General features: G+C 43.6%; 2 protein-coding genes across 11 annotated transcripts in view; one reads left to right on the forward strand and one right to left on the reverse strand.

The window, feature by feature from the left end:
* The window catches only part of UBE2T (ubiquitin conjugating enzyme E2 T), a 117587-nt gene extending 115891 nt beyond the window's left edge, over positions 1-1696 (reverse strand). For 2 of the 8 annotated variants that reach the window (XR_003852087.1, XM_029572356.1), the window contains exon 1: positions 786-1128. Coding sequence is in view for 3 of the 8 variants with exons in the window: in XM_029572356.1 (XP_029428216.1) it covers positions 786-1102 (317 nt within the window). In the remaining 5 variants the exon portion in view is untranslated. Of the gene's footprint in view, positions 1-664 lie in introns of all 8 variants that reach the window. The other 6 variants (XM_029572354.1, XM_029572360.1, XM_029572355.1 and 3 more) reach the window with 6 other exon arrangements.
* The window catches only part of LOC115073708 (protein phosphatase 1 regulatory subunit 12B-like), a 127590-nt gene continuing 103502 nt past the window's right edge, over positions 1248-25335 (forward strand). For all 3 annotated transcript variants that reach the window (XM_029572352.1, XM_029572351.1, XM_029572353.1), the window contains exons 1-4: positions 1248-1678; positions 20494-20624; positions 21353-21471; positions 24847-25006. In XM_029572352.1, coding sequence (XP_029428212.1) covers positions 1274-1678; positions 20494-20624; positions 21353-21471; positions 24847-25006 — 815 coding nt within the window. In that variant the 5' untranslated portion in view covers positions 1248-1273. The remainder of the gene's footprint in view (positions 1679-20493; positions 20625-21352; positions 21472-24846; positions 25007-25335) is intronic.

Below are 25335 nucleotides of genomic sequence, written 5' to 3' on the forward strand. Positions count from 1 at the left end.
GCACAGCCTGGAAAGAGGAAGACACTTTACGCTATAGTTTCAGGGGTCTGTGCTGGATGGAAGGTGGTAGAGGTAGGCTTGCATCAACTTGAACAGGCAGGAAAAGGTTGCAGGGTCTGGCATCTCTCCTGTCAGCTAGCACAAACTGCTGCTGTTACTACTACACATTTCTATAGCCCTACTGGTCCTGCAACACTGTACAAACAACACATAAACATTCCCTGCTCAATAGAGTTTACAATCTAATCAAAACAAACACACGTCAAGAAAACTGGGAGTTGTACTTAATAAATAAATAAATAGTAAGGCAATAGTTACAATTAGTTAATTTTTTAGGTTGAAGGCAGATCATCAGGAATTGGTATATAAAAGTTCAAAATAAAAAAATATTTAAGATTTAAAAGCAGCCTCAAAAAGGTGAATTTTTAGATGGGAATTAAACAAGAGGAGGAAATACTGTAGTAGCTAACAGAGCAGATTTAACTGGGGAGAGGGAAGGAAGCGAAGAGAGGAACCGGGAAGGAAGGAGAGTGTAATGGGGGTCAAGGAATAGACGAAGAAGGGTTATCAACATGAACAAGGGGCCCCTGACGTGGTCACAGCGGCCCTGCAGCCAGGGCCCGCGCCTTGACTCTCTACAGCAGACTATAACGTCACTTCTTACTCATAAGCCCGGAACAGCTGATCCCTGCCGGCACCGCTGGGGACCAAACTCCCGCGGTGCTCTTGCAAGCCTTTGCGACAAACTCTGATAGACTCAAACTGCCTCCTATTCTGCAGCTTACCTACCGACTAACCGACAAACCTTCCCCACAGCACCGATCAACTCCTCCTCACCCACCTCCGATCTTGCTCCGCCGGTTTGAAGTAGCGCGGGCGCTTGCCCTCCCGCCTCGTTCTCAAGTCTCGCAATCTCGCGAGAGCAGCGCGTGAGCTTGAGGCGCCCGCGCCGCTCAAACTCCCCGGAGGCTGTTGTGCTGGGGGGGAAGCTCGGCCTCGAGCGCGGTGACAGCCCACGGATTCGGGTGCCGAATGCCCGCCCTGGGAGGAGGGCGCCGCCCCTGATTGCTGGCATCCGACGGCAGAGCCGGCTCCTCTCCATCACCACCGCCCCCCTGTCCCGTTTGACAGCTGCGCGCTTTGTGGCGCGTAATAAAACAAAACAAAAAACTACGACTCCCGTGATGCCTTGGGACCTGGGCGGCCGCTGGCGTACTGAAGCCGGCGGTGGGGAGTAAACATGGCCGCCGGGGAGTTGCGGTATCCGGGTTAAATGCGAAGCCTAGGGCTGCGGTCTTCTCCTGCCCTCTACCTCCAAACCCCGGCCGCCCTCCTCCCACCTCCTCCTCGCCCGCCGCCGCCGCTTTCGCGCCTCCTCCCGTTGCCGCCACCGCCGAGCAGGAGGGCGGCCGTCATGTCGGAGCCAGACCCGGGCACGAGACGGGCCGAGTCGGCCAGGATGCGGCGGGCCGAGCAGCTGCGGCGCTGGAAGGGTTCCGAGACCGAAGTCGTGATGGTGTCGTCGCCGCGTCAGAGGCGAGTCCGGGTCCGGTTCGAGGACGGCGCCGTGTTCCTGGCGGCCTGTTCCAGCGGGGATACCGAGGAGGTGAAGAAGCTGCTAGCGCAAGGAGCGGACATCAACACCGTGAACGTGGATGGGCTCACCTCTCTCCATCAGGTAGGTACCCAGGGAATCCCTGCAAAATCTTTCAGCCTGTGTTGTTAATGACATTAGTAATCATCATACAGTCCCAGCTTCCAGTTGCAGCTCGATTTGTTGCATGCATATTTTACACTTTAGGCGCTCCAGAAGGAAGCTGCTTGCACACTAGCAGTAAATCAGAGAGACTGAGATGCTTCCCACCATACCCGTCATGGGATGAGCAAAAGCAAACCCATTTGAAGACACCGATCTTCCGAGCAAAGCCATTCCAGAATATCAATATAACAACACGCTCAAAAATGAACAAGAATCATATTTGTTCTGTATCAACAGCAGCCCATTCAGAGCACATCCTAATCACATTTCGTATTAATAGCAATATTAATGTTCCTGCTAATGTATTTTATTAATTGCAGAATAGCACACTTGCAGACACACTCCGGTAATGTATGCTTTATGAGTCAGTTTGTTATTGATAGCTGCTTTTATTGTTGTATTTATGGATATACTCACCGTGATTTATTGGACAAAGGCAGAATAGAAATGGAACAATGAATAAATACAATTACTTATTACAAGCATTTCTCTTCATTGTCATAAAAGGTGTAGTGCAGAAAGGTGATAAAGGTATAATTAAAAATATTAATTAATGCATGTGAAATATTGCAATGTGGGACTTCCAAACCAAATACAAAACATGATATCGGTGCAATAACAACCAAAATGAACCTATAGCCATTCCTTCATTGATTGCATTCCAAAGGCAAATAGAGGCATTTTTGTTATAATCTGCTCAATAGATAAAAATATGCTTAACAAAACCCTCTCAAAATGTACCAATAACTTACCAAATTTCTAGCATGTTACTATTATTGTGTTCAGATTTCTGTGGTTATATTGATGAAGTAACCACTTTTATTCCATGTTCTTCTGGAAGTTAAAACCCTAATCACAGTCCAGTTTGTAAAGATTAAAAGACAACTTTGCAGAAGTAGTTACTTTCAAACCTGTGGGGTAGATTTTCAGACGAGCGCGAACAGCCTACTTTTGTTTGCGCTCCAGGCGCAAACAAAAGTACGCTGGATTTTAGTAGATACGCGCGTAGTCGCGCGTATCGGCTAAAATCCTGGATCGGCGCGCGCAAGGCTATCGATTTCGTATAGCCTGCGCGCGCCGAGCCGCGCAGCCTACCCCCGTTCCCTCCTAGGCCGCTCCGAAATCGGAGCGGCCTAAAAGGGAACTTTCCTTTGCCCTCCCCTCACCTTCCCCTCCCTTCCCCTACCTAACCCACCCGCCCGGCCCTGTCTAAACCCCCATCCTACCTTTGTCGGGGGATTTACGCCTCCCTCCGGGAGGCGTAAATCCCCGCGCGCCAGCGGGCCTCCTGCGCGCCGGGCCGCGACCTGGGGGCGGGTACGGAGGGCGCGACCACGCCCCCGGGCCGTAGCCACGCCCCCGTACCCGCCCCCAAAACGCTGCCGACACGCCCCCGCAACGCCGCGCGCTCCGGCCCCGCCCCCCGACACGCCTCCCGACACGCCCACTCCGAAAACCCCGGGACTTACGCGAGTCCCGGGGTTCTGCGCGCGCCGGTGAGCCTATGTAAAATAGGCTCACCGGCGCGCAGGGCCCTGCTCGCGTAAATCCGCCCGGTTTTGGGCGGATTTACGCGAGCAGGGCTCTGAAAATCCGCCCCTTAATATGGGAGGTAAGTTACTTCTACTAAGATAGAAAATAGAGGTTTCTGTTGCTAATAATATTAATAAGATATATATTGTTATGCACTAATATATATTATGATAGATATTTGAGCAAAATGAGGAATGAGTGCAGTAGTTAGCATATTGCACTCCAGTTTGAAAGCAGGATTGATAAACATTCTACTTGTGATTGTTTTGATTTTCAAAGATACTTTATATACAAGAGAACAATTATTTGTTTATATAGGAAACTCATGCTTGTTAACCTCTGTTTGGGAATATTTCACTTTTGTAAAGTTTTATATTTATAGAAATTTTAAAAATCAACAAACAAGTTGCAGGTAATTTTTGGTTTTGCAAAAAGTGAATGTGCTTTCAAACAGAGTTGTTTTATATCAGGTCTATTGAGTGTGCTGCAGTATTCATTTTGGCAAATGTATAGAAGGCTTCAGAGACATTTGCTGAAACTGTTCTCTTGCACCTTGAAAACAGCTGCTGTGGGAATTGTCACTTCAGCTGCTTTAGCACTGTAGTCAGTGATTCAGTATTGTAGTGATATGTGTGGGGTTTTTTTGTCCTAATGGCTTAAGTATCAGAATCCTAGTGTTTGAAATCGAGGAAAAAGGGCATGTATTATAATTTTTTAATCCTTTTTTTTTTCTGGCCTGATTTCTTGTTGTTGTTGCTGTGGATCCAGCACAGAACTGTGGTCTTGCTGTTGTATGAAACAAAATGACTTTAAAGTGCTTTTCTGCAGCCACATACTGTAGTAGATTGTGGTTTTTGGAAATGGCAAACTGAAAAAAACTGATCCTCCCTGTGATTCTGATGTTCTTGAACAGAGTATTTCTAAACTGAAGTCTCTAGTAACAATGATGTGTCTGACTTCTGCAGATAAGGACCTCAGGATCTTCTCTTACTGAAATCATCAGATGAATGACTGATATGTTTTTATGGTTCTCAGAAGCTTCTGACAAAATTGAGAAATTAGTTTGTGGTTTGGTCTATTGGATGCCTAGAAATTTTGTTTTAGTAACTGCCAGTATTATAGTGTAACATTTTTGGAGTGAGACTACATAAGATATCCTTTGCCCCCTCTGTGTGAGTTGGGGAAATATGGTTAAAGATTTTGGGACAGAGCTTTATTCATTTTCTTTGTGTTTAATTTAGGTCTATTTTTTTTATTTGAAATTTTTGTAAAAAGTAGAATTCAACTTTTTAAACAGAATCCCTCTTCCCCTTTTCTATTTTGTTTTTGTATGTTCTAACATGCTTGTATTTTGATTCTTATACTCATGTGATGGTGATATTGCTTCCTATCCCATGGCTTTCTAGTTTTCTTAGAAGCCTCTCATGAAGGACTTTTGTCAAACACCTTCTGAAAATACACCACATCTACCGGTTCACCTTTATCCACGTGTTTATTAACCCCTTCAAAAAATGAAGCAGATTTGTGAGGCAAGACTTGCCTTGGGTAAATCCATGTTGACTGTGTTCCATTAAACCATGTCTGTGATTTTGTTCTTTAGAATACTTTCCTATTCTGTTTTTCCTGGCACTGAAGTCTGGCTCACTTGTCTATAGTTTCCTGGATCGCCCCTGGAGCCCTTTTTAAATACTGGTGTTACATTGGCCACCCTCCAGTCTTCAGGTACATTGGATGATTTTAATGATAGGTTAGAAATTTTAACTAATAGATCTGAAATTTCATTTTTTTAGTTCTTTCAGAACCCTCAGTATAAACTATCCAGTCCAGGTGATTTGCTACTCTTTAGTTTGTCAGTCTGGCCTACTACATTTTCCAGGTTCAGAGTGATTTAGTTCAGTTCATCTGACTCCTCACCCTTGAACGGCTATCTCCCCAACATCCTCATTAGTAAACACAGAAGCAAATAATTCATTTAGTCTTTCTGCAATGGCCTTATCTTCCCTAAGATCTCCTTTAACCCCTCGACCATCTAATAGTCCAAATAACTCCCTCGCAGGTTTCCTGTTTTGAATATATTTAAAAAAAGTTTTTATTATGAGTTTTTTGCCTGTAAGGCCAACTTCATTTCAAAATTCTCTCTTAACCTGTCTTATCAATGTTTTACATTTAAATTGCCAATGATTATGCTTTTTTCCTATTTTCTGCAGATGGATGCTTCTTCAAATTTTTGAAGGAAGTTTTTTTTGGCTAAAATAACCTCTTTCATTTCGCCTTTTAACCATGCCAGTAATTTTGGTCTTCCTTCCACCTTAATGTCTGCATAATAGTCAGGGGCCTGAGTCTTTCTCCTCCCCCCCCCCCCCCCCACCGTCAAAACGGAGAGCGATATTGCATTTGCATCAAAATCTTGAAAGCTAATTGGTTAAGAATAGTATCCCCTGTTAGGGGCAGTAGCTGCTGGTCCATGCAGATTACTCCCATGCACCTTTTTCTTCATTTTCACCTCTAGCCTTTAGGGATCCACAGTATTTATCCCATGCCTTTTTGAATTTGTCTTCTCCACCTCTTCTGGAAGGGCATTCCAGGCATCCACCATCCTCTCTGTGAAAAAGTCTTTCCTGATGTTGGTTCTGAGTCCTTCCCCGCCCCCCCCCCCCCCCCCCCCCCCCCCGAGTTTCATTTTGTGACCCCCTGGTTTTACTACTTGCTTTCCAACAGAAAAGGTTCGAGCATTGTACATCATTAAAACCTTGGCCTGTATCATATTTCCCCTGCACCTTCTTTATTCCAAATCCTTCAGTCTCGCCTTTATAAGTCTTCTGATACAGACCCCTTACCATTTAGGTCGTTCTCCTCTGGACTGCCTCTGTCCTTTCTCTATTTTTTAGATACGATTTCCAGAACTGAACACAGTGCTCCAGGTGAGACCTCACCAAGGACCTGTGCAGGGGCATCATCACCTCCTTTTTCTTGCTGGTTATTCCTCTTTCTATGTAGCCCAGAATTCTTCTGGCTTTAGCTATTGCCTTGTCACATGGCTTCACTGCCTTCATATAGCCAGACACTATCACCCCAAAGTCCCTCTCCAGTCTGGGCACATTAGTCTTTCACCCACCATTACGTACAGCTCTTTTTTGTATTTTTAATGTTGTAGTAAAAATACAAAAAATGGCCTTTTTTAAACAGATGCAGTTTCCCAAATCACAGTAACATTCTTCTAAAAATGGCATAGTCTTCCTTTAAATTAGATTAACTTCTTTGGGGAGATGCTTTTTTTAGGGGAGGAGAGCTGCTTGCTGCTTAAAGAATACTTTTAGTACTTGTGTGTAGGGTATTTTGGATTGGTTTCAAATACATAGCTCCTGCTTCCAAAGCTGGATAAATATGGAAGGACACCTGTGAGTCATTTTAGTGAAATTTTGAAGGGCATAAAGCACATTTTTGTGGATGGGGAATGTGGCTCATGGTTTCCTAAGAGATTGCTGTTGTGATGGCTAGGATGGCAAAAAAGTTGGGAGGGGAATAAAATTAGGTGGAAAGTTGGCAAGATTTGCATGGAAGTCCCAGCCCCAGTATGGTGACGAATAGGTGTGGAGTAAGTTGCAGTTGTGGTGTTTTCAGCTTCAAGGCTCAGTATGGTGCTGAATTGGTTTTGGAGCTGAGTTGAAGTTTTTAAGTCTGAAGAGGCACTGATGTGGGCCCTTCCAATATCATTCAAAGAAAAATAATCTGGTCTCTGCTTAACAGTCGATAACAGTTGGTACAACAGTACTGTGGAGATGCAAAGGATTTTAAGCAATAAATAATTTAAAATACAATAGCAGTATTGACAAAATTAACTGGGCAAACTAGATGGGCCAATTGGTCTCTATCTGCCTTCATCTGCTACTTCAAAGTATTTATCTGTGGCTAGGGGAAAGAACAAGAAAACCAGTTTGACATCAAACATACAACTAGACCAATGTCTTGTTTTCCCATTCTTATGTTAAACTGAGCTCTCTCTGCTTCCTGGGTGATAGATGCCAGTTTTGTGACTTCCAGCTGGTATTTGCTTAGTTGAATAGTTAAATATCACTCTTGTACAGTCCCAGTTACAAAGCATTTTTGTCATGCGGTGAGACCATCAAACAGTTGCCAACAAGTTTACTGGTGGCAGCACTGCAGCAAGATCATGCAAAAGCGTCACAAAGCATTTTAACTGATTGTGAGCCACCTCCGGCCTTATTTTGGATAAGGTACAAGGTTTATGTACGTTGGGTGCCAGTGTTCACCTCTCTCTATGCACAACCCATTTTATTCTTTCTTCTTGACTCCCCATTCTTTCTCCAGGCTCTTTGCCTTCCACCTCTCCCTGACCTCTTTTCCCTCCTTCCCTTCATTTCATCCCCCCAGGAGCAGTGACAGCTTCTCTCTCTCTCACTCTTGGTGTTCCTGACCCAATTGCCTTCTGCTCGCAGTGACCTGAAGGTTGCTCCCATTTAATGCATTTGCAAGCAGGGTTCTTGCGGGTTGACAAATATCCGTGCTAGAGAATCGTCTTGTGGCCGTCTACAGCAGTGCTTGCATCCCACGAGCTGCTTCTCTGTTGGACTCTGCCACAGGTCAGATGGAATCAGAACAGTTGGAAATAATCACATACGCCGGGTATAATTGTGCATAGTAAAATTGGCAGGCCAGCCTGGTGGCTCAGTTAGTAAGCGCTATGCACTGCCCTGCCCAGTTCAATTCCTGGGTCAGGTTTTCTGCTCCCCAGGTTGACCCTGGGTCCAGGATGTTGAAGAGGCACTATTCAGGGACCCTGGGGTGAGGGGAGTGTGTGTTGTGATCAGATTCAGGGCGTAGTTATTTAATTATTTAAAGACATTACCTGCTCTTCCTATGTTCCGAGTGGGGAACATTATGAACATACAGAATCAAATCAATAAGAGAAACATGACACTATGTAGATAATCCGAAGGGGAGCAGTGACACACTCTGAGGGTGGAGATGTTGGGGTTAGTCCATCATCATTTAAGCTTGGGAACGCTTTTTTGAAGAGTAAAGTTTTTTTTATAAGGGCTTTTTTTTTTTTTAAAGAATGTTCTGTTTTTGGAGACATCTTAATTCTTTAGGTAGTCTGTTCCAAAGGAGAGGTCCTGTGGAGAAGGAGGCATGTGCTCTGGTTTCCTCAAGGTGGGTGAGCTTTGGAGACAGGATATCTAATAGCTTTAGATTAGATGATCTGAGGTCTCAGGAGGGGGTGTGGATTTTTATAATAGAGGAAATCCAGGGGGAGTGTAGCTTGTTAATCGAGGAGCGTATGATCATGGCAAAGCTTGTATTGTAACCGGCTTATGTTTGTGGGGTTCCAGAAGGAGCCCTGGTGCCCTCGGCCTAGGCCTGCCGTTGCAATGAGAGGAGAGATATAATGGAGGAAAAATTTCCCTTTTGTGGTTGCAAATGAGGGCTTAGGGTGCCAGATCCCAGCCCTAGTTTCAGTTGAACCTGGAGGTACAAAGAAGCAGAAAAAAATAAAGAACTTGCTAGCAGAATATCATCATTGGTGTGTTATCTCCAGTATTGTCCCTTCAGCTTCCTCTCCTAGCATTCGAGGTATATAACCAGTTGAAAAACATATTTGGTCTACTAGAATTTTTATTTTTCTGGTTGGAGTGTTGTGCTGCTTTTAAATCTTGTTTGTTCAGCAAAGAGCATTGCTCATCCTTGCTGATCTGAGGCTTGACCTTGTTGAGAGACACAACAGAAAATGCCTAAACTGGGCTTAGCTATTTTTCCCCTGCATTTCACCTTGGTCATAAATCCCTCGGGGTGTGTATAGAATGCAGGAGGACCTGCTGCCTTTGACCTTTGTTAGCCCTTGCCTTTTTTTCCTGGCCAGACCTAATTCTAGCCCCACTTCTCTGCTAACGTGAACGGCTGGGCAGATCTGACATTACCGCAGGTCACGTTCCATTCCTGGATTTTATCAGAAACCTAGCGCTATTTATAAATCCTGGCTGACGGCTGCTTCTGTACCAGGCTTGTGCAAGGGAGTGACAGATGCCCAAATTAAAGGCATGAAAAGTTGTTTGATAAGAGTTAAGATCATGAAAATCCCCTTACTAGCATTGGATGCTTTCATTGTTTATTTCTTATCCTGCCATTTCAAAATATTATATGAATTTCAAAAACAAAATTATGACATTTTGATAATACTTGGGTAAGATATTGCCAAGTGGGTATTCTTATTTGCTACTAACTGAGAAACCTTGAAGGAGAGGACCAAGCAAGGTAATAAAGTGAAAACAAGGGGAAAGCAGAGGTGGCACGACCTGCTGCCACCAGCAGAACATGGCTAGTTGGGTTGTTACCAGTAGGCTTCCATGCCCCAGAACCCAGCTGCTTTAGTGTCAGCAGGTTGGTAGTGGCCCATTGCCATTCAGCCAGGCCAAACGGACCTGGACGACAGTCTTATTGGCTTTGGTAGCTGTTTTAAATTATTATTATGAAGGCTGAGTGAGATTAGGAGGGCCCGGGTGAGGAAGAGGCACCAGTGAGGAAGAGGACAAAATCTGACTCAGATAAAGAGCGAGTTCCTACAAGTAGCCAAGACTCTATGGTTGTTAGCTGGGATATATCCTTAGCATGGTGGACTGGAAAAAAATGAGCAGGTTGGATTTGTCCAATTGGTCTCTATCTGCATCTAATGTGCTTGTTTTAATTGCTCTTACTGGTGGTATGTGGCCGATTCAGCAGCCGCCTTAGAGGTAGCTGTCTAGTGAGCTGCCTTGCTCCTGCTAACTATAGCCGGTCAAGACAGTTATTGCACAAGCCCTGGAAGATGAGATAGGAGAAAGATGTCCTGATAGCACTAGAGGCTGTCCATGGCTGGTTTTGTGTGAGCACAAAATATTCTTACAACATCAGGCTGGGATGCTATTGGCCATAGATTGTACCAGTATGGCAGCTAGAGGTGACAGGTGGCCAGGCCTATGGTGACAAAACACCTCAGCAGCACCATGTGACTTGGGTGTTCCAAAGGACTGCCCGTCTGTCCCAGTGCTTTTCACATGAAACTGTTGTAGAGAGCACACAGGTCTAGATGGGTTGAATCTGTAATCTGCTTCTGGCCTTTTGACAGTGGTGGTGGCAATTTCTTCACATCAGCAGACTAAAGCCAAGGCAGATGTTGCTGGGACTAAGATATGGATTTTCAAAGGCTCTCCTGCTGTTCAAAACAGAAGTGGCAGCTTCTTGCTGGTTTTCTAGACTTTAAAACAGCAAAATGCATTTTTTATCTGCTAGCACACTGCCAGCATTAATCCTGAGCCCTGACTTGCAGTCTGGCCTTGGAGTAGCTCTGTTATTGGACATTCTTTCTTCATAGACAGTATCATAATTCAGTGATTGTTGAATTAGCATGAATGGATATGTTTTACCATGGTTTTGACAACATTTTACATAGTGTTCAGTTTTAACAAACCTAAGTTGGGTACATGTGTCGCTCTTTCAGGGTTTTTTTTTTTTTTGTTATGCTCACAAAAGATATTAGCTAGCATTTTCTGATGTTTGCAAGGTGGAATGCCAAAATAGTTTGCTGCGTAATGGCGGTGGTCGCCCTAGACACGATTCTCTCTCAGCTCCATTTTGCCTATCTGTTTTGGAGTTTTGCTCTGCAAGATTCCTAGAAGGCCACAAGTCTTTGCCTCAGCTAAATGTATTTACTCCTGTCTGAGACGGGGTCCCTTCAGCCAATTCAAAATGCTTCCCCCTTAGCCTTTAAGTCTTGGTTTGGGCTTGAGGTATGGCAGAGAATGGCTGATAGTTTGTTTTTCCATCAGAACTTTTAGGGAGGGCTTACTGAAGATGCCCTCTAAGCGATTAGGCTGGTGAACATGGGGCCGGGAGACACCGTTTGTGCCTCTGTTATGGAATAAATTACCTAGGGCGCTGTGCCTATGAATAGACTTGAATGGGGTTTAGGGGCTTCCTAAAAATGAAGTTGTTCCAATAAGCTCTTAGCTTATTTCTTTTTTGTGTTTAAGAGGATCTGTATGGGATGAGTGAGAGTAACTTCAGTCCTTGAGGGCCGCAGACCAGTCAGCTTGTCAGGATATCGCCAATGAATATGCACGAGAGAGATTTGCATGGACACTGCCTCAGTTGTATACAAATCTATTTCAAGCATATTCATTAGGGGTGACAAGTGATTAGGAAAACACATTTAAGGAAATGAACAAAATCATTCGGTGAAATTTATTCCCCAACAAAGGGGAATCGAGACAAGCATCTAACTAATATTAATACTGAGCCAAAATTAATTAGTTAATTACCTCCCAGAACTAAAACATCTCGCTAACAAAGATCATGTACCCATGGCATCTACCCAGATGTTTTATCCCTAAGAAAGATCTTCAAACAACCAGGATCATAGAAATCTAATTTTATTTGTCTTGAGAAACAGTAATATGGAAATTAATACTGCAACTTTTTAAACGACTAAAATTTCTCCTAATCTCTAATAGTCCTGAGTAAATCTGGAAAAACAGACGCTCTCTGGCCACAGAGTAATACAGTAAGATTTTGAAAATAAAGTTTCAAAACAAGGTTTTTGTCCATTTCTAGAGCAAAAACTGCTAATTTATTTATTTATTTAGCAGTTTTCTATACCGACCTTCATAGTAGATAACCATATCGGATCGGTTTACATTTTAACAAAGGGTAAAACTGAGGTAACAATTCTGGTAAATAATAGATAACAAAGGAAAAGGAATAAGTCAAAGTTACAATCAACAAGGTATGGAAAACTTGGAGGCTTAAAGACAAGCTGGAAGGAAGATAGAGGCAGGTAGAATAAATATAACATGATACGAATAATTTAACGGGTTAGAGCATATGCTTTAACCAGGAAATGCCAGTGTCCATTGTTCAGGAGGAAGTGTGTCAAGGTCCTTGTAAGAAGTGAGGCTCAAACTAGTGATTATCCGGTGGATCTGGGAAGGCTTGGTGAAAGAGCCACGTCTTTAGTCTTTTTCTGAAGGTTAAGAGGCAGGGTTCCAATCTGAGATTTGCTGGGATATTGTTCCAGATAGCTGGGCCTGCAATTGAAAAAGCTCTGTCTTTGGTCGTAGAGAGGCGAGTGGCTTTAGTAGGGGGAAATTTCAGAGTGCCTTTGTGGATATCTCTCGTTGGTCTGTTAGAGGAGTGGAGTTTGAAAGGGATATCCAGGTCGAGTTGGAGTTGCTGATGGATGGTTTTGTGTATTAGGGTAATAGATTTGTACAGGATTCTGAAATTTACTGGTAACCAATGTAGGTTTCTGAGGACGGGGGAGATGTGTTCACCGCGGCTGGTGTTGGTCAGCAGTCTCGCTGCCGCATTTTGTAACATCTGCAGTGGTTTGGTGGTAGATTTAGGGAGGCCTAGAAAGAGGGCACTGCAGTAATCTATTTTGGCGAACAGAAGAGCCTGGAGGACTGTCCTGAAGTCTTGGAAAAATAAGAGTGGTCTCAGTCGTTTCAAAACCTGTAGTCTGAAGAAACTGTCTTTGGTAGTTGTGTTGACCATTTTTTTAAGGTTTAGACGATTGTCTATTATTACCCCAAGGTCTCTAACGTGCGTACAGGTGATGTGAGCATTGTGCGGTGAAGGTGGAGGAAGATTGTTTTCATTTGAAGAGATGAAGAGAAGTTCCGTCTTTGAGGCGTTGAGGACCAAGTTTAAGCTGTTGAGTAGATTAGTAATGGATAGAAGACAGTTATTCCAGTAGGTGAGAGCTTTTGAGATGGATTCTGATATTGGGATTAGAATCTGTACATCATCTGCGTACAGATAGTGAATTAGGTTGAGGTCTGTCAGTAGTTGGCAGAGGGGGAGGAGGTATATATTAAAGAGGGTTGGAGATAAGGAGGATCCTTGTGGTACGCCAAGGGAAGATTTTGTTAGAGGTGACTCCTTGTTATTGATTTTGACTTTAAAAGTCCTATTGCTGAGAAAGGACCTGAACCAGTTGTGGGCTGATCCGGAGATGCCGATATCCTCAAGGCGATCCAGGAGGATGGTGTGGTTGACTGTGTCAAATGCCGCCGAAATGTCTAACAGAACTAATAAGAAGGAATGTCCTTTGTCTAATCCCATTATAATATGGTCTGTAAGCGAAATGAGGAGGGTCTCCGTGTTGCGTGATTTCCGGAAGCCATATTGCGAGGGGTATAGGATCTTATGGTCCTCTAGATATTCTGAAAGCTGGGTGTTTACCAGTTTCTCTGTAAGTTTGGCAACGAATGGTAGATTGGAGATGGGTCTAAAGTTGGCTAGTACATTAGGGTCTAGATTGTGTTTCTTGAGGAGGGGCTTAAGAGAAGCAGTTTTTAGGCTGTCTGGGTAGCTTCCTTGAGTTAGAAGGCTGTTAATAATATTTGTTAGAGGTCCTGAGATCGTGTCTGGAATAAGCAGCAGGAGTCTTGATGGGATATTATCAGCCGGATGACTAGATGGTTTCTGTCTTTTTAGAATGGATTCAATCTCTTTGGTGGAGATTAATTCGAAGCTGTCCAACCTAGGTTTAGCAAACAAATTGAAATTTAGCGAACAAATTGAAATATGTTGATTACACCATAAAAATAATTAATGATAAAACAAGCACAACAGTAGAAAAGGCAATGAAATAAAATCTGAAATACTAAGGATTCAAGATGGCATCTTACTCAGCAGATGCATTCAAATAGCTCCTCAGTTTCCTTTTATTTCCCTTTTGTTTCATTATGGGAAAGAAATGGAGGGCTTACGTCCCTGCTTATCCAGCCTCCCGCGCTCCAGGTCCTGGGGATCACGTTGGATCTCCACGGGTGTGGGGCACAGCTCTGGGGCCAATACCAAGAGGAAACCCTATGCATTGTGAATGCTTTGAGCCCCAAGGTTTGCCACCCTGCCCCCTGCTGCCCAAACATTTCCTGTCTTTGTAGGAACATGAGCGGCCATCTGCTTTCCATGATTGGAGCCTTGCCAGAAGAAGAGCATGCCAGGCTGAAACCTGTTGAGTTGGGTCCATCCCCTGAATCAGACCAACCCCCGTGTCTCTTACATTCTGGGAGCACAGAGGAAAGAGAGTGCAGCACTCAAAAAAAAGTTTGTGGAGGAATTCCTCAAGCTATGATATCATCTCCAGTGCGGCCGCTTAGCATTTATTTATTTATTTATTTATTTCAGATTTTTATATACCGGCATTCGAGACAGCAGTCACATCGTGCTGGTTCACATAAAACAGGGGTGCATAGTAAACATAACTATAACAATGGTGCGGAAAAGGCAGTTACATATAACAGGGTGATAAGAACTTGGCTGAGAAAGAAGAGAAAGACTTAGCATAGCTAAGTCTCTGATCCCTTGGGTCTCCAAACCAGTATCTCTTGAGGATCCTGGCATATCCTTGGAAAGGGTGGGAAGCTCTTCTGGCAGGATGTGTGATCAACTTTGCATCTGCTCCTTGGATGCAGCTAAAATGTTTCAGCATCAGGAGAGCAAGTTGAAGCATCATAGATCCCAGATTATTTATTTATTTAGGCATTTTATATACAGTCGTTCCAGAATAAGATCACAATGGTTTACAAAATCAGCGTTCATATTCTTGATCAGCAATGGCTTTCTGTGCTAGCATTCATAATCTAGGTCAACACCATAGCACATATATGTTCTAGTTCATATTTGTACATATTCTTGGTCAACATGACAGCAGATTTATAGACTTCATAGTCATAAATTTTCAAAGTTGGCGTTAGAGCAAATGCAGATTCTAGATCTATTACCTATACCCTTTACAACAATCATTACTTTTTGCTCAGTTCACTTCCATTGTCTCTGGTACTGACATTGAAGTTTCCAGTATATTGGTATTTATTGTTAAATCGCAAGCTTTACTTTATCATCTTCAGATTTCTTCCTTTCAAAATGTTAAGATGTCTTGATTAAAGAATTAATTTCATAAGGGTAGCGGGGAATACTTGGAAAATATTTCTAGATATAAAAACTTGAGGTGTTTTAATTTTCTTAATTTGAAGATTTCGCTTAAGAAATATTTTCAAGAAAGATTAAAAATGACATTGCATCAAAGTATCCCTGTTAAGTAAGATTTACTTTCTTCCTACTGAGGTTGATTTTAAAAGCCCGCTGCATGCCAACAGCGGGAGATACGCACTTAAGTTGGGCTTGCACGTGCTCACCGAATTTAATAGCTGCCCAAATAAGAACATAAATTGCCATGCTGGGTCAGGCCGAAGGTCCATCAAGCCCAGCATCCTGTTTCCAACAGAGGCCAAACCATTCCACAAGAACCTGGCAATTACCCAAATACCATGAAGATCCCTTGCTACTGATGCCAGTAATAGTAGTGGCAATTCCCTAAGTCAACTTGATTTATAGCCATTAATGGACTTATGGTTTATGGTATTTTTATATACCGTCACATCGGCATGGCCTTCACAACGGTTCACATTCAGTAACATAAAGGAAAAACAAAACATGTATCAAATATAGTGGCATCTAAAATCTGTTAAAAAGTACATAAAGTACCTAACAATTTAAACAATTTAAAACAATTTAGACTAAAATAAAATAGACTAAAAGTGACTAAAAGAAAAATCATGCTATGCTGGTAAAGATTGCTATTCATTTTCTGCATATGCGCATTTAAAAAGCCAGATTTTCAGCTCGGTTTAACATTTTTTTTTTTTAATCTGTTTGTAGCCGTAGGTGCATAGGGGGAGAGTTCCAAAGTTTTGATCCCACTATTGATACTACCCGTTCCCTTACTTGACTTAAGCGGACTTAAGTTCTCCTCCAAGAACTTATCCAAACCTTTTTTGAACCCAGCTACACTAACTGCACTAACCACATCCTCTGTCAACAAATTGTGCGTTGAGTGAAAAAGAATTTTCTCCAGTTAGTCTTAAATGTGCTACTTGCTAACTTCATGGAGTTCCCGCAGTACACGTATCTCAAACTTTTTTGAAGTGGGCGTGGTCTGGGTGGGACATGGATATTTTGGGGCGTGACTAAGAGAAGTGCTCGTAAATACTTTCACACCTAGGCACGTGCTCAGGTCCCCATGACACACAAGTTTACTTCTGCTAGGAGTGAGAAGTAAGTTAAAAAAAATAAAAAGAGAGAGCCATATGTCAAGGGTTTAAAGAAACAAACCTAGAAATGATGGCTGTAAAGGACCAAATTGTCCATCCAGTCTGCCCAGCAAGCCTGTGGTAATATCTGCTGCACTGTACAGGTTACCCCCATGCTTATCAGTTCTGGCCGCGCACCGCGACACTCGCGCCAATGAGTACCCGCGCGCTGGTTTGAAAGTTACTGTCCCATTGTCTGTGGATAGTTTGGATGTCTCGGCATTGCTTGAATCTTCACAGGATGAAGTTCTTGCTAGACAAACATTGATTTTCTATTCATATTAGCCGTCCTGTTTTAATTTTGTTATTTGTTAGCTGCCTTGGGCATGTTTCTGGAAAGGCAGCTTACAAACTTTATAAATAAAAAGAAGTAAATGTTTCCATTCAGATCTCAGAACCGCTTTGTGATCTTCTCCTTTGTATCTCTCGCTTCTTGGTTACTCCCTCTTCTCCTCGCTTCCCTTCTTATCTTCCTCCAATCCATCCCACCCCCTTTATGCTTCTCCCTCTGCCCCTTTTCAGCTTCCCATGCTATAGCATCCTGGAAAAGATAAAAGTAAAAATAATTTTGCAGCAGAAACCTGCTATCCTTCCATACTTTTTCTTTCTCTCGCTCCTTTGCAGTATAATCTAATCCCTATTCCATTGCAAAATTATTTTATCTCCTTATGGATATGAGAGTCTTTTTGGATTTAAATGTTTTTCTTACAACTTTACATTGCTAAAGTTTGGGGTTGTTGTTTTTTTCTGATGGGTTTCAAGTGAGGGATGGGTCGTTTTTAGGTAATTTCACTGGCAGCTAATACGACACATACCTGGAAAAAAAAATCCCCGAAATAGGGAAGAGAAGTGAGCTGGGGGTGGAGAATGTAAGCCTTGGGAACAAAGAATGACAGAGGGGATTATAGGTCAGCGGTTGACTTGCGCCTCTGATAGCAGCCTTTACTGTCCGACAGCTCTTCCAGGGCCTAGGTGCACAGAGTTGGTGCTCTGGGTCTTGTTCCTAATGTGTCGGAGGCCCTGCCATCATTAGGAAAATCATTTAGCACAAACTGATATTCTTGGCTATTTGTGATCCTCTGATAAGTTTCATGTTTTCCATTCTTCTCTTGCACTTCTGTGATTCAAGCGCAGAGCTCCCCAGTCTGAGAATGCATGAAATTGTGGAAAAGGGAAGAACCCAGTAAGCACGTACGTTATCAAAAAAACCAAAACCAATGGTGTTACCGGTATGAAGCAAAGCGGTCTAATATTATTGTTTGTTGTTTTTATGAGAATAAGACGCACTGATGTCTGAGAATGTGGTGAAAAAGATGTGCAAAGGCAGTCGTCCTGCAGGCTAGGCAATTCAACTCAGATTATTTCCTAGGGATGTAAACTATAATCTCCCTGAAAACTGCCCAAGAGTCTACTTTCAAATAAAAATCTTATTGTGCATTTCACTGCTGACCTGTGGTGCAGAAGCGGCAGTGCGGCAAGCTTGGGTAGAGGATGCTGCTTCAGTGGGGGCTGCTAGTCGCATGAGGAGGAGGACACCGAACTGTGTGCAGTCCTGAGGCTTTGGGTTCAGACCTCTTCTGCTGACCGCTCTGTGTGAAGTTGGGGAAATTCAGCTCGTCTCCCAGTCCCATGGCGTTAGATGGCTAATATTTTTGTAAGGCTTTTTCGATGTGGCTGAATGGCCTTCCAGATACCATTTCTGGACAGTGAGCTTGGAGCCATCCCAAAGTACATTTGATCATTCCTCCGAGTAAGACCAGTTCCGTGGTTGGGGGAAAAAGTTTTATAAACATGCTAAAAAGAAAAGGGGATATACGAGGCTGGGGGGCAGTGGCTTCCCCGGGAAGGCTTCCCCAAAATAACTAAATTGAGAGAGGCATGGAGGAGCTTTAGGAATGGGGCAAAAGAAGAAAACCGGGAAATCAAGTGGTGTCTGTGGTAGTTTGTAGGCAGGGACGACAGGCAAACAGTGAGCATGATTGGTGATCTTTTTCACTTGATCGGTTCCGTTTACTTGACCAAATCTGATCTAGAATAAAGATTTTTGATATCCTAACATGAATCAAACCACAAACCATTTGCTAATTTACTCTGGTTTTTTTTTGGTGCTGAAGGACCACCGAAATTTCACTCCCCTTCCAGTACCACTGGCCATGCTTAAGCCATGGGCCTCCATTGTCTGCAGTGTTAAATGAAATGGATTTGATTCAAGATGAAGCATTTTTTTTTGGGGGGGGGCGGCGTTTGCTAGATGTCTGTTTCAATGCACAGCTCTTTAAGCGTAGCACACGGTGGCGGGACAATAGCAAGGTCATATCTCCCAGGGCTGGCACTTGCTAGCGATGACAGTTGCAAAGCTATTTTGGGCCTCTGCTGGCTTTGTTCTCTGTAAACGCCTGCCTCTGATCACAGATTTAATCCTGACGCCTATCAGCTGTCGGCTAGTTTGCCTTTATTGGGAGAATGCTGGTCCATTTACAGGGCATCTGAATAGGCAGCTGGTACCTTTTTTCCCCTCCCTCCTTGAGCCACCCAAACACACGGTGCCATAATCTAAAAGCCTTTTCAGAATCAAGCAATAGATGCACTCCAGAATTACTTCTCTGTTTAGCTATGGAAGGATGTCTGTTAACTCAAGTGCACTGACAAAGTTTCACTTTAAGTCTTTTGCTGTCTGTCCTTTCTGGGTCATTTGTTCCAAACGTAAAGCATTCAGTGCTTGTTTTAGTAAATGGGAATGGCGAAGGATAGTTTTAATAAAGTGTCAGCCTGCAACATGTAAATCAGTGCTTCCAGGTTCAGATTCTGCACCTGTTTTACAACCCCTCTAGAGGTCGATGAAACCAGGGCCAACTGTGCAGTAACTGTTGCTTATGCTTTTAACAGGGTTTCAGAAAGAAGCTTTATATAAAAATATTGGGTTCTTTGCAAAAATGAAAAGAGGCAGGTGGCACCTTATAGACAAACCAGTTTATTGAGGCACGGACCTCCCAGGACAGATGCGTGTCACTTTTGCTGCACTAGACTAACACGGCTACCTCTCTGTGGATCCCTCTATCGTACCAACAGAAGAGTTGTTCCAAGATGGCGATGTGCATGAGCAAGGCTGGAAAGATCCCAGGAACCAGGTCACCTGGGTGCCTAAAATTTAGATAACACATTTCTTTTATTTTTTGCTTATCTAATACTATAGAAATATATGACTGCAAAGCAGAACCATCAACAATACAGTAACTTTACTCTAAAACCCACAGTAATGTATATTCCATAAGCATGACCACTTAAGACCTAGATTTAGAAACCAAGGTACAGGGACAGTGTGAAATTTTATACAATTTATCAGGATCAATTGGTTAGATTTAGTCCCTTTGCTGTCAACCTTAATATTTACCTAATGTCTGCCCCTTACATTCCCTTGACTGCTGGAATTCACCTCCCCACCAGGTCCTGGACAAGCTACTCTAGTCCTCCTCTGAATCTCACATGTCACTCTTCTTTGGGTCATGTCAGACTTATGGAATCTGCTTCACAGTAAGGGGGGTGTTTTGCCTCTGCTTTATAGCTTGATCTTAGCCCTGATTGTTCTGGTGCGCATTATGAGACCAACTCTGCATTGTTTCTGGGAGGAGGTCATACCAGCTTGCTTGCTTATTTCATCATCACACACATAACCTGCAACAAAAGAGCAAAAAAAAAATTAAAAAGAACTACACTAAAAAAAAAAAAAGGGCAGACTAAGAAAAAAAAATCCTCTAAAATAAGCAAAAGAGGAATAACAGCAAAGAATGGAAAAATGAGAGAGATTTTTCACTGCTACTAATCTTTCTGACTGTCACCTAAGTGTTCCTTATATATTTCCCCCTCTGCATGAACTTTCAAGACCATTACTGTCTTCACATGATGGTGAATAAAATCCTGCTTTGTAGGGATTATGGAGGGACAACCCCAAGGTTAGGAACATGCCACAGTACTAGCATTTCAAGTGCAAGATATAAAACTAAAATGCTGGGGGTAAAATGACTGTTGCCGTTTTTTCTTTTTTCCTTTAAGGCATGCATAGATGAGAACCTGGATGTGGTGAAGTTTCTGGTGCAGAGTGGTGCGGACGTGAATCAGCAGGATAATGAGGGCTGGACACCCCTTCATGCCGTGGCCTCCTGTGGTTATCTGAACATAGCAGAGTGAGTGAGCAGACTTTGCAGTCGGCATACAGTGCATCCCAATTATTCAGCTGAGGCTTGGAGACGCTGGCTTTTTCTGGCAACCCGCCAAGCATGAGGGGCTGTAAAGAAGCTGTAATGTGTTCCCAAAGAGAGAAATTCAATACAGCAAAAACCACCGCTAGTTCATATTCCAGAGCTGAAATTACTAGAAATACTGCGTATTTATTTTGTGTTTGCTTCCTGTAGACTTCTAGTAGCTAGCTGTACCGGCCTTGGTATTGGCCATATTGCCGTGTTTCAGGGGTTATCTTGGGTCTAATTGGTCCATGCAGTCAAAAAACATTCTGCTTGTGATATCTAATACACTATGGGGGTAACTTTAAGTCTGGCCACCTAAGTGCACAGTCTCTGGGTACATTTTTACCCCTGGACTTTATACAAAGTATGAAATAATGCTGCAGTCACCTGTTTACACCTGCTGCTTTTAAGTGGGTAATCTTTCCGAGACACAATAGAAGCATGCTTTTGAAATTGCAAAAGTGCACATGTAATTCCCACTAGAACCGTACTTCACAGTGCATGTAAAACCAGGCGTAGGGTGGCCACTGTTTTACCGGGCACGTTTGTTGAGATTTACCCGATTCTTGCTAACCTGGTGACTCCTCGAGCCCCCCTGAGGGCACAGTTGCTTAAACCGACCACAAGTTCTGCCTTAAACTGACTCTGTGAGTCTCTTGCTTCTCTAGGTACTTAATTAGCCATGGAGCAAATGTGGCTTCTGTGAACAGCGAAGGGGAAGTACCATTAGATCTTGCTGAGGAGGCATCCATGAGAGACTTGCTTCTGGATCAGATAAGGAGACAAGGTGAGCCCTGCTGACAGTCGTTAGGCGCAGTGAAAGATCTCTTGTGCCATGTAAAAGATGCCATCTCATGCCAGTTTTGTGGCACAGTCTCGAAGCTAAACGATCGGCATTCTTTGCCCCTGGCCACTTAGCCCGCCTCTCTAGGCTAATTAAACCTAACTTTTTTTTTTCAACCATTCTTAATTTAAGGTCTGATACAAAAAAATAGTATTCACAGTTTTGTTCTCCTCCAGGCTTTCTCCAGCCCCTTCATTTTTTTTCTCTGAAGTATGCAACTCAGTGTTGAGTAGAGAGGGGGAATTACCGGCCTTGCCAATTATGTTTGAGGTTAGCTCTTTCCATAATAACACTGCCTTGGTGATTTATGTTCACTATAAAGCCCAAATTCCCTTTTATCTGTACTATTACTGCCTAAGTGATCATTCCCCATTTTATGTATGTATTTCTTTGATTGTTTTCCATTTATTTTGTTCGCTTTTTCTTCCTTATGTTTCTTACTATTGCTTCAGTTTGTATTAGGACTCTAGCTTGACCTTCAGTGTGATCGAGGCAATTGGCACAAATTCTTTTAGCTAGGTAGACCAAAGAATGCTATTGCTATCCCTCTGAGCGAGTAACAGGGAACAGATGGACTTTATAGGATCTGCCAGGTACTTGTGACCTGGCTTGGTCACTGTTGGAGACAGGATGATGCCGTGCTCCACGGCCCTTGGCCTGACCCAGCATGGCAGGTCTTACGTATTTATTTATTATTTATTTAACATTTTTTATATACCGAAATTCATAACAATGTTACTAATCACTTCGGTTTACATATAACATTGGAGTGACTTAACATGTGTGTCTTACATAGAACATGTAGTGCGTGCTGTTGTGATGGGGCTTGCGGTTTTGCAGATAAACTGAAGTCGTGCAGGGGAGCTTCTTAAAAAAATAAAACCCCTTAAAATAGCTCCAAAAAGGATGCCTACAGCAAGGTTTCTCGAAACATAGTGACTTTATATCTTTGCGGCTTTGCTAAAACTTTATAGGGTTATAGCAAGATGTTGGTATACCGTAGAAATATACAAGCCAGAAACCAAAGATCCCTGGAACAAATCCTTTCCTTCATTGCTTGCTCACTTTGTAACTGCAAGTACATCGCCCCCTCTCCGACTTCCTTAATCTTTCTTTCCCCAGTTCAGACTAACCTGAGCTAATTAGAATGAGCCCCTAGACAGGCTGAGGGACACGGTGGCACTATTTTCCTCTTGGGGAAGGGGGGTGCAGTGTGTACAAATCAAGTTCCTTTTCTTCCTCCCCTCAGATCTTCAGTATCTCTACAGTACAGTAAATGTCTCTGTGCGTTTCAGCTGCTTCTGAGAGTTTGTATTCCTTGGACAGGAGACCCGCTGAGTTCTGCTTAGCTGCTGCATGGCTTGCTAATGATGGTGCTGGTGGATAAAATCTGTGGGCGAGTGTCCAGCTCTACACAGCATTTGGATATAACAGAACACAGTTGAAACCCATTTCATTTATAAATGTAATTGCATAGGTATAGCCACATATTTGGAGGCAAACCTCCTGATAAATGCTTTTAAATAATAATCACGTAAGATGAGCTGCTGCTTTTTTTTTCTTTTCTTCCCCCTAAAGCTTTCCATTGACTATTTTACCTATGTGTTGTAAGTTAAGGCTTTGCGATAAAAGGACAGGAATGGCTCTGTAAATTCCTTGCTGTCTGATAGAGAATTATTGAGCTTATTTTACAGGAGTCAATCTCTTTTTTTTTTTTTTTTTCTTTCCCAGAGGAGCTTGCTGCTATTGCGTTGAGACTGCCCGAGTTCAGTAACATTGCGGCAGTGATGCTGGCTCCATGGGCAGACTGGGAGGAGTCGGGGCAGTCCAAGGAGGTGTGGGGTTGATTTTGGTTTCTTTAGGGAGCTCTTCACTCCCACCGAAGTAGAAAGGGTATCGAAAAGTCCTGAAAGCGCAGAGAAATGGAAACCTAGGGCTGCCAGCATTTCAGAGCCAAGATAAAAGACCATTTTATAAAGGAATGAATGCACACACAGGGGTCGAATTGGCCAAAGTTTTGAAACCTTAGGGCTAGATTGTAAAAGCCCTGCGCGCGTAAATCCTGCCGGCGGCCTATTTTGCATAGGCCGCCGGCGCGCGCAAAGCCCCGGGACACAGGTAAGTCCCGGGGCTTCGTAAAAGGGGTGGGAGGGGGCGTGTCCTGGGGTGGGGTCAGGGGCGGTCTGGGGCGTGGTGACGGTTCGGGGGCGGGCCGGGAGGAGCGGTCCCGAGTCCCCCCAGCACTGCGGCCTGTGCCGGGGGATGCCGAGATGGCGCGCGGAAGTTACGCCTGCTTCAAGGAGGCGTAACTTGCACAACAAAGGTGGGGGGGGGGATTTAGGTAGGGCTGGGGGATGGGGTAAATAGGGGAAGGGAGGAGAAGGTGGGGGGACGCGGAAGGAAAGTTCTCTCCGAGGCCGCTCCGATTTTGGAGCGGCCTCGGAGGGAATGGAGGCAGGCTGCTCGGCGCGCGCAGGCTGCCGATTTTGCACGCCGGTTGCGCGAACAAAAGTACGCGCGCGCGTACTTATTTAAGATCTACCTCTTAATATAATAATTGCATTCCGTGCCGCTTCAAGGCAGATCACAGTTTGAGCAAGAGCACCAGCTGTCGGAAGCCTGCATCCTAGTCGCTGACTGTCCATGGCGTCTCTCCTAAGGGTTCACTGTTTTCATTGCCTTAAAGTAGAAAAAAAAACCAAAAACAATCAAAAGTCAAAGAAAATCTTTCATTCCGCGCGTGTGGTGAGTGAATGCAAGTTTTTTGATGGTCTCTTTTGCATTTTTAAGGGAATGGAATTATAAATATTTGTGAAAGATATGCAGGTGAACGGGAACTAAAGCTGAGGTCTTAACAATTTGCGCTACAGCTGACAAGCTTCAGACTTGTGCCAGTTCATCCTCATTGTGTGTGTCCACCCATGTCTGCAATATGTGCACACATTTTCCATGTAAGGGAATGGAAGATGCAGCTTCCTTCTCCATTGAAATGCGTTGGAATGGGGGAAATGACCTTTTTTTTTTCTTTTTTATTAGGGGAGGTAGGAAGAGAAGATGAGAAATGGCCAGGTTTATTTATTTATTTATTTATTTATTTTTAAATTAGCCATGATAAAGGGCTGATCCTTCTGCTAAGGGGCAGTCAGCAGCTTTGAAAACAAGGGTGGTGTCAGAGTGACATAGTGGAACTGCCTTGTGTATGGCGGAATCTGCTGGCGCTGTACGCGCTATAAATATTGAATAAAACTCAGAGATTCTCAACCATGGGTTTGTGTTGGTGGGGGAGCTCTGGCGCTGAAGATGTCCCCATTTCCCTAGGGATTGATCTGGACTTGTCAAGGAAGGAAGAAGAAAATCGGATGCTTCAGGATGCTCGCCAGTGGCTGAATAGAGGGAAGATAGAGGACATCAAACACAGTCGCTCAGGGGCTTCCGCCCTTCATGTGGCTGCGGCCAAGGGCTACTTGGAGGTCATGAGGTAAAGACTTATTTATGTCCCATTATTCTCAGTATTGTATCAGTAACACGGTATAACCTCCTTCCTCCGGCCTCACCGCCAACTGGTTGCAAAGGATCTTCTGTACTAAACATTTTCCCCATAAAGGCAGAATGGGAAAAGCCCTTTCATACATCTGTCCCAAAGTGGCATTGAGCGAGTTTATTCATAGGCAAAGCTGTTTCTCCGACTGCATAGCTGTTTCTTCTTAAACATTTTATCAGTTTGAGCTGTTTGCAGGAAGTTCCAGTGAAAGCTTTATGGTAACATTGATTTCCATCTGCATTCTTTCTTTTTCAACTTTCACACAC

The sequence above is a fragment of the Rhinatrema bivittatum genome, chromosome 12 (assembly GCF_901001135.1).
Source record: "Rhinatrema bivittatum chromosome 12, aRhiBiv1.1, whole genome shotgun sequence".
Taxonomy (NCBI): Eukaryota; Metazoa; Chordata; class Amphibia; order Gymnophiona; family Rhinatrematidae; genus Rhinatrema; species Rhinatrema bivittatum.